Below are 9,311 nucleotides of genomic sequence, written 5' to 3'. Positions count from 1 at the left end.
CTTGCGGGGAAAGCCGCAACATTTTCAAAATAAATGTTGGAGCACATCTATGCTTTATTCATTCATGTATTTATTTATTTATTTTTGGCGTCCTGTAAGCTTTTTTTTGTTTTTGTTTCATATAAACTAATAATAACCAGTATCAAAGTTGTATAAAATATAACAAGTCAAAAGTTTAAATCTATATGAAAACAAGGTAGAAACAATAAAATATACATAAATAAATACTCTGAGAGAAAAAATACCTTAGAAATAAGAGAATATAGTCAGAATACAGTAAAAGCATGGCACATAGATATTTTAACAATGCTGCATATTTGACTTTTTCACATTCAAGGCATAACAGACCACACCCATTTGTCTCTATAGAATGGACTGTAGCAAATATTATTAAATAAGCCATTCCAAACCAGTAGTTTCCAAATATCTTATCCCAAACTATTGGTTTGGAATTAAATCCACATTTTGATCATCTAATGTCTGATTTGTAAAAGTCGTGTTTACCATCATCCAGTGTCCTCTCTAGAATAGGAGGCGAACTGCTCCTTCCGTCTCCGATTCGCGTGAAGGCCAGGACTTGGATCTCATACAGAACATACTTCCCCAGACCAGTCAGCTGGACACTATGACTGTTGTTGCCCTCTACTGTCCAGAAGTGGGGTGCTGCGTCCGAATCCTTCTCCTTATACACAACCTGAATGACGCAGAAGTTTTACAATGATGTGACTTCTAAAAAAGGAAAAAAAAAAACAACAGAAAAGTAGTTGGAAATAGATGAATGTCAAATTAAAATGACCTTGTAGCCCAGGATGAGTCCGTTGCGGTCTGCCTCTTGGACTTCTCCCCAGCGCACGAGAATGCTGCTGGAGGTGGTGGCAAATGCTGACACATTTGTGGGGCCACTGGACGGCACTGCAGTAGAAGACTGTATTGTTTTACTGCCGTTCAATAATAATTACAGGGTCTGAGTTCTCTACATTCACTCTTAATGCTCCTCACCAGACTCCCTGGTCCTGCCATGGACTGCTTGGCTCCAAGGTCCTGACCCGATGCCGTTGACAGCCTGAACTCTGACCTCGTACTCTGTCCACTCTTCTAAGTCCTCTATAGTGAACTCTCTCTCCAGCCGGTCCATGATGACGTGAGACAGAACGCCCCCTTTTGATCCTGCTTTGAAGTACTGGATGCGGTAGCCGACAAAATCTGGATTGCCATTGTATTCCCACTCTGGAAGAGGCTGAGAGGATATTTTTTATTTTTTTACCTTCCCACTCACGGTTTAAACCAATATGAATTATATCTTCCTTGTCTGGGTCCATAATGAAGTAATAACACATGAGAGGCTGCACTTAACAGCAATTTAACAACACACAAAAGGCATCAACAAAAACTGAGAGGCAGTTAGCAGTTTATAAAGCTTAGTGCTTAACCCAGTTAAAACAGAATTGCAGGACATTTATATAAGTATAGTGATTCTCTAAAGTGTACACACACGCCTGGTAAAATGCAATTTTTTCAATGTAAAAATTACACTTTCTTCACATATGATCTTACATATATCCTGTAAATTTATAGTAAAAAAAAAATCATAAGAGTAAAAAGTATAGGTTTTATAATGTCCAGCTTTAGTGCTGGTCATTAAGCTATGTCATCAGCCTGCAGAGTAGATTCCACTGCTGACAACCCCCTGATTCTGTAAATCCAGGTAGATCCGCTCTTTTTAATCTTGCAATGGCTTCGGTGATATGACAAATCTCTGTGACTCATGTCTTAAGCACCGGTGCAGGGATGTTAATAGACAGATGTGGTAAAAAATACACTGCTAAATGCTGATGCAGAAAGCAGGCATCCCAAGGACACCAGAATGTTCAGCTTTCAACATCCCTATCAGTAATATTTCCTGTGCTCATTTATCTTATTAAAAAAAAATCCCCAATAGTGTAAAAGCGAGAGCTGAAAAAGTTACTGAATGTCAAACTTTATAAAACCTAATCGCCTAAATCTAGTTTTTACTAAGCTTATCTACCAACTCAAGGACATTTTGCCAATTTCTTTTTTAGTCCCATCATTACATTTAAAGCATATACTCAAGAGAGACGTTAAAAGAAAATAAGCCATTTCAAATCGTTCATCGCAAAATCTGAAAAATGTCCCTGAAAATCTAATTAAACTACCCAGTGTCATGCTGTTTTTATCAGGACCAGTAGGCAGTGAAGTCTTACCACCCAGCGAAGCCACAGACTGGTCTCACTGGCTGTGCGAAGGGTCACGTTGGCAGGGGAGATGTCTGGAGGAGCTTGAAGCGTCTGGATCTTCCTGGACGGCTGACTGGGAGGACTGGTGCCAACAATGTTGACCTGACGCATCCTGAACCTGAAACAAATGAAACCTGCGGTTAGCAGACATAACCTCTCAGCCATCCATACTGTTTAATCGGAAAAAAAACCAATAACCACAAAAAAAAACCCTCACATCAGATAGTCACTGTAGTTTAATAACGGTATGACATTGAGCATCATAGTCTATCCCAAAAAGAAAAAAAAAATCAATGTTTGTAGAAAGAATTGCATAATTATCCTTTCAACTTACAATAATATGATGCTTTGTGTTGGTCCAAAACATCAAATCACATTGACATACATTCAAATGTGTGATTCTAATAAAACAAAATATGAAGTACCTTTAGCAAAGTCATTTAGAACATTTTGTGATATACTGTGTTTTTAACCATACAACTTAAAAAAAAACAGTAGTACCAAAAGGCAACCAACTTAAACTGAGGAGTAAAATACAGGGTGAAAGAATAAAGACATGTTCAGTTAAATTTGAGTGAAGTGGGGAGGATGCTTTTTATATGCATTGCATGTGTGTAAAAGTTTGTTGGTATGCATGTGTGCACCTGTAAAAAGTGTAAGGGTTTAGGTCGAGGACCTCCAGCGACCTAGCATCAGGTTCATTAGCCAGCTCCTGAACCATCAGCCACTCTTCGTTTTCCCCAATTATGCCAATCTGAAATGCACAGGGACATGAGCTTGCATAAGCAGCTAAGCAAATGAAACCGACAAAAAAAAAAATAAATCCAGTTAATGAATGCGCTGTTATTGAAAGTTAAAATAAAAGTGAATTTTTCTTACCTGAGCTTCAACCAACCAGCGAGAAATCGACGTCTTCCCATCATAGCCTGGTTTGAACTGCAGGCTGACCGAACGTGGGCCGATGTTAGAGATGGCCAAGTTGGTGGGAGGACCGGGCAGCTCTGTTTAAAGAAGATTTAGAGGGAACCAGCAAACAGATCGTGTCACGGCAGAAAAGGAGCCGGCCTCTTGTCCAATCAGTTTCTGTAATTGTCATGTCACTTCTCAGCTCTCATTAGAACACTGACCTGGAGGCACACCGGACGATATGGTCGATGCGGAAAGCTGACCTTGGCCTTTGGAAGTCATGGCCGCCACTTGAATGGTGTAAGTAGTGAGTGCAGTGAGGCCTGTAACCTTATACTCCTGAGTCAGGTTGGGCAAGTAATGGGTCACTCTGGTGTTGGTCCTGTTGAACTCCTCCCAGGAGATACGATACCCTGGAATACATTTTAAAATATTGTAGCATAAACCAAAAAAAAAAAAAAAAAAAACAATCTTCAGAGATTTCAGTAACATAAAATAGGGCTCTGATGTGTTCACTTCAATTTCTTAAAGTATTGTCTTGTTACCACCACACATTTCAATCTACTTTATTAGGACTTTGTATGACAGACCAGCACAGAGACGTGAATAATTGTGAAGTTGAGCTAAAATGACACATGCCTTAAGAAGCCACCTCATTAGTGAAAATACTCCATGAGTGGGATTTAATCTCAGTATAAACACAACTGTTCTGTGAACACTTCAGAGGTTTTCTTTCTTTTTTTTTAGAAAACATGGGGGAACAATCAGCATTATAAAGATCAAAGTACAACATAAAGGTTGGTGATAAAGTTGTAGAGAAGGTTAAAGCAGAGTTAAGTTATAAAACACATCAAAAGGGGAAAAAAAACATATGTTTGGTCAAGCCATCATTGAAACATAAAAAAAAAGAACAGAATAAAAGCAAGTCTACTCAAGCGCCTAAACTGAGAAAGTTGGCAAGGAGAACATGAACTAAAAACAAAGTCAGGGTGTAATTGGAGGTGCTAGAAAAAAAAAGACATGCAATCTACAGGTGCATGGAGGGTGGCAAAGATCTGGAAAGGTCAAAACTTCTGTGACAATTGAGGTACTGAACTCCCTCTCCCACTTCTTTATTAACCAGCCAACACATTCTGGTTAAAATAATGGGGAACATTATGAGCGCCCCTAAGGGCCTGAGCAGGAAGAGACCACGTCAGAGCCTCAACGTCACCGCTTTCGAAAAACGACTTAAAGGTGAAAATGATGCTGAAGAAGAACCAGAAAATTCAATAGGTGATCATTCATAAAGGGGGTAGTGTTGCTCAAATATTCACCTCAACAATATAGTACATTGAAGTTTGTGGTTGTAACGAGACAAACTTTTAATAGTTCGGAGGATTTAAGTCATTTTGCAAAGCACTGAAATATTACTTTTTAGCTACCTGTAAGGATGCCGTTTTTTTCTTGTGGCTCCTTCCAGCTGACCTTTAATGAAGTGTCCAGGATGTCTGTGAAACTAAGGTGTCCTACAGCACCCGGGGCTAAAAACAGAACCAGCAAATATCGAATCAGGCCCCAAAACATCACTCTTTTCAATGATTTTAGTTAAATTCAATCTAAACAAAACCTCGCATTTAAGAAAAAAACAAAAAAAACATACTATCCTCATGTGTTCGTAACCGCTGAGGGGGGCTACGGGGCCCATCTCCAGGGGTAGTGAAGCATAACACCGAAGTGTAGTATTCTGTGAACTTTTTAAGGCCAGAGATGTAACCCACATGCACGCTGTCCTGAAAGTTGGGCCGCACCATAACCGCCGTGACCTCATTAGAGCGACTGGGTTCCCATGCCAAGAGCTGGAGATGAGGCGATAGAAAACACGGGAACATTGTGCAAGTAATTAAAAATAATAATAATTTTTTAAAAAAGTTATCGCAAGCAATTAACAATAATTAAGCTCATAACAAGCTGAATAATGAGATTTTCAGCACAATGATATGTTATTAGTTCTTTATCAGATGAAGGCAAAAGACTGCCCTGCTACCACTAGCCACTAGAGTGCACTAGTTGACAGAACGGAGGTGCTCACCTTGTATCCTTGGTTGATTCCATTGATAAACTGAGGACTTGGGGCACTCCAGGTGTAACGCACAGTGGTGGAGTTGACAGCTTCAGCTTGTACGTTTCCTGGTGGCACAGTGGGCACTGATCCAAAGAGAGGAGAAAACAAGAGATTCAGGGAGGCATAGAGATTAGAGAAGACACGGGGAGACAAGCAAAGGGATGAAAAGAAAGAGGAATAGTAATGAGATGGGGGGGAAAAGCGGGACTTGGAATTTTACAAGAGCTATTCTTTTCAGACCGGACTTCCATTCGAAGCGTGAGAATCAGGGTGAGGGAACCTCGATATTAGCTCATTTGGGAAGGTAAGAACACGGCAGTCAAACGGGGTGTGAGAGCGACTGCCTCAGGCGGCTTCCAGGTAAACCCTGCAGCGGTTTATTTGAAGTGAGCACGCCATCCTGATGTAACACCGGAAAACAGTTAGTGAGTTGCACATTAATGACACTGATGGGACCATATCAGTCCTGATGTCCCCTCTGAGTTCTCTCAAAATCCCATCTAAATGTTAACACTGATCCAGATTTAATTATTCCGGGGAATAGAAAAAAAAAACCCCAACAATTGCTGTATGTTTAGCTGAACAACGTAAACACCTATCTTATTGGCGTTATTCAATGAAACAGCTCAGCTGATGAAATCCATTTTTTTGCAGTTGAGGCAAAATATCTAGAAAACTGAACACTTAAGACTTTTTCTAAACACCAGTCTTTTGTTTTATAAGAAATGTAGCCCCACATCAAAGCTTATTAAGATCTTTGACTTATAAATTAAGTGGGTATCTCACAGAGTGTTGATTTTTTATTTTTTCAAAACAGAATCCATTATTCCTGAAACATGTGAAGTATTTTCTAATCATCTGACTGTGACAGATTGGCAGAAATACATGCCATTCCTTTACTAATAACAACAGACATTGTGCAGTGGGAGAAAACATATTTTTCTGTAGGTAGAGGAACTCTTACTGGCGCTGTATTTATTTATTCATTCATTTTTTTTGCCTGAAAATATTTAGTGATGCACCGTTTTCTCTGAAACACTTGATTTAGCATGACAGGGATTCACAGTTATGAGTCTGTTTGGTCTTCTAGAACTTTAAAAGGCCTAAAAATGCATAAAATATGCAACGCTTGAGGTGTTCCATACGGTAAAGGCTGTTGCAGGATTTTAAACTACATATTAACTTTGATGTGATTGGCCAAGACATTTACCAAACCAAGCAAAGGCCGGGTTGTCAGTATTCCTTGTTTTCTTGTTTGTTCGAAGCTTTTTTTTTATGAATCGCTCCTATTAGTGTTCAGATTTATACCCAACAATAAAATTCTATTGACAGTCACTGTGGGAATGTGTGATTTAAAAGGCTGAGCCTCATTATTTTCTAAAGAGCCAGGCATTTTGAAGCTTAGCTCCTTCTGGAAGCAACATAGATTTTGGTGATTTATAGTAACTGTGACTCTGATCCTCACAAGAGAGAGAAAGGAAGACGAGTATATTTGAATCAGTAGGCATGACGGTACCACGGAGTGTGAAAGGAAAGTTCTAATTACTTTACTCAGCATGAACAAATGAAGAACAAATCATTCTAAACCAAATCCTCAAGAAACGTGGCGAGGTATGACACAAGAGTGACACTTGTCAGAGAAATTTGCATTTGGTTGACAGGATTAATTAAATATGTTCTAAGAAAGTCCAACAAACTTTTTTTAATTATTCAGAATAAATAAACATTTCTCAACTCACAAGTTGTTATAACTCTGAATATCATTTACAAATGATTTGGGCGAAGATTAGGTGCATGTTTTAGCAGAATGTGGTACAGGTTAAACATATTCAAACCTTTTGAACGTTTTGTTTTTGTACTGAAACTGCGTAATCTGATATCCCATTAATACAATCCAGTAAAACAGTTGCTTGGCTGAGTAAATTAGTCCAGGAACCAATCAGTAACAGAGTAAAGATGCGGGTAAAGTTTATAGTGTCATGATCCGTGGTTCTATGTGTTTATTTTCTAGTTTCTGTGTGATTCTGTTCCCTGTTGGTCCTGTCTCTGCGTCTTTCCTCGTTGATTGTCTCCCAGGTGTGTCTCGTTCCCGTGATTGCCCCGTGTGTATTTAGTCTCCCCTGTTGTCTGTATTCTTCGTCGGGTCCTTGTCTATCGCTTGTCATAGTTTGTCTACTGAATGTCTATTCCTTGTTGGTTGATGTCACCTTCTCCGTGCTATCAGTTTCCTCGTGCTGTCTCCCTGTTGTTCCTTTTGAGAAGTCCTTATCATTAAATTCATCATTTACCGCTACATCCTGGGTCCTGCCTGCGTCTTCACTCACCGGTTAAACACCGCTCCTTGACAGAAGGACCCGACCAAACGAACGGTGAGGAAGCTATGGCATACTGCCCCCCAGGTGTGGGACCACGTCGCCACGAGCGCCCAAAACCGCTGGAGGTCCCGGCCCCTGGGCGCTGGAATCACCAGCGCTCTGAGCCGCCGGAGGTCCCGGTCCCTAGGCACCCAAGTCACCGACGCGACGACAAGCTGAGTCCCTGGTGGGGAGCACGTTTGGCGTACTGCCCCCCAGGTGTGGGACCACGTCGCCACGAGCGCCCAAAACCGCTGGAGGTCCCGGCCCCTGGGCGCTGGAATCACCAGCGCTCTGAGCCGCCGGAGGTCCCGGTCACTGGGCACTGGCGTCACCATCGCTCTGGGCCACCGGAGGTCCCGGTCCCGGAGCATCGACGTCGTCACCGCCCTCGACCACCGGAGTTTCCCGTGCCCGCTGCCGGTGAGCAGCCGCCGGAGTCCGCTGCCGGTGTACAGTTCCCTCCAGAGTCCCCTAGTGTCCCTCCAGAGTCCCCTAGTGTCCCTCCAGAGTCCCCTAGTGTCCCTCCAGAGTCCCCTAGTGTCCCTCCAGAGTCCCCTAGTGTCCCTCCAGAGTCCCCTAGTGTCCCTCCAGAGTCCCCTAGTGTCCCTCCAGAGTCCCCTAGTGTCCCTCCAGAGTCCCCTAGTGTCCCTCCAGAGTCCCCTAGTGTCCCTCCAGAGTCCCCTAGTGTCCCTCCAGAGCATCCTAGCGTCCTTCTCGAGTCCCCTAGCGTCCTCCCAGAGCTTCCTAGCGCCCTTCCCGAGTCCCCTAGCGTCCTTCCCGAGTTCCCTAGTGTCCTTCCCGAGCTCCCAGCGCCCGCAGCAGCCGGCGCTCCGCCAGAGCTCCCAGCTCCAGAGCTCCCAGCGCCCGCAGCAGCCGGCGCTCCGCCAGAGCTCCCAGCGCCCGCAGCAGATGGCGCTCCGCCAGAGCTCCCAGCGCCCGGAGCAGCCGGCGCTCCGCCTGAGCTCTCCGAGTCCGCTGCCGGTGAGCAGCTCCCCGGTGAACCTCCCGAGAATCCAGCCGGCCGTCCTGCCGGTTCCACAGCCTCGGCTCCGGCCGAGACTCCGCCCGGCCGTCCTGCCGGTTTCCCGGCCTCTGCTCCGCCCGGCCGTCCTGCCGGTTTCCCGGCCTCTGCTCCGCCCGGCCGTCCTGCCGGTTTCCCGGCCTCTGCTCCGCCCGAGCCCACGGCCTCTGCTCCGCCCGAGCCCACGGCCTCTGCTCCGCCCGAGCCCACGGCCTCTGCTCCGCCCGAGCCCACGGTCTCTGCTCCGCCCGGACCCCAGTCTCCAGCGCCTGCAGCAGCCGGCGCTCCGACCGGCCCACCGCGGCTCAAGCTCCGCCTCCAGCGTCGCCGCCCACCGCGGCTCAAGCTCCGCCTCCAGCGTCGCCGCCCACCGCGGCTCAAGCTCCGCCTCCAGCGTCGCCGCCCACCGCGGCTCAAGCTCCGCCTCCAGCGTCGCCGCCCACCGCGGCTCAAGCTCCGCCTCCTGCGTCGCCGCCCACCGCGGCTCAAGCTCCGCCTCCTGCGTCGCCGCCCACCGCGGCTCAAGCTCCGCCTCCTGCGTCGCCGCCCACCGCGGCTCAAGCTCCGCCTCCTGCGTCGCCGCCCACCGCGGCTCAAGCTCCGCCTCCTGCGTCGCCGCCCGCCGGACCTCCCACGAGAGGTCTGCCTCCTGTGCCGTGGTCGGCCCC

General features: G+C 45.4%; 1 protein-coding gene across 4 annotated transcripts in view; it reads right to left on the bottom strand.

Annotated features, from left to right (window-relative positions):
• Window positions 1–9,311, bottom strand: part of LOC103468816 (protein sidekick-2-like) — a 105,936-nt gene that overhangs the window by 14,687 nt on the left and 81,938 nt on the right. For all 4 annotated transcript variants that reach the window (XM_008416144.3, XM_017306307.2, XM_081610068.1 and 1 more), the window contains 10 exons: window positions 5,233–5,348; window positions 4,804–4,999; window positions 4,586–4,684; window positions 3,383–3,574; window positions 3,135–3,256; window positions 2,900–3,009; window positions 2,223–2,373; window positions 1,000–1,237; window positions 797–912; window positions 505–694 (listed from right to left, as the gene is read on the bottom strand). In XM_008416144.3, the coding sequence (XP_008414366.2) occupies window positions 505–694; window positions 797–912; window positions 1,000–1,237; window positions 2,223–2,373; window positions 2,900–3,009; window positions 3,135–3,256; window positions 3,383–3,574; window positions 4,586–4,684; window positions 4,804–4,999; window positions 5,233–5,348 (1,530 nt within the window). The remainder of the gene's footprint in view (window positions 1–504; window positions 695–796; window positions 913–999; window positions 1,238–2,222; window positions 2,374–2,899; window positions 3,010–3,134; window positions 3,257–3,382; window positions 3,575–4,585; window positions 4,685–4,803; window positions 5,000–5,232; window positions 5,349–9,311) is intronic.

Source organism: Poecilia reticulata, chromosome 8, assembly GCF_904066995.2.
Source record: "Poecilia reticulata chromosome 8, P_reticulata-male-v2, whole genome shotgun sequence".
NCBI lineage: Eukaryota > Metazoa > Chordata > Actinopteri > Cyprinodontiformes > Poeciliidae > Poecilia > Poecilia reticulata.
The sequence above is the reverse complement of the archived record's forward strand: the minus strand, read 5'-3'. Positions and strand labels throughout refer to the sequence as shown.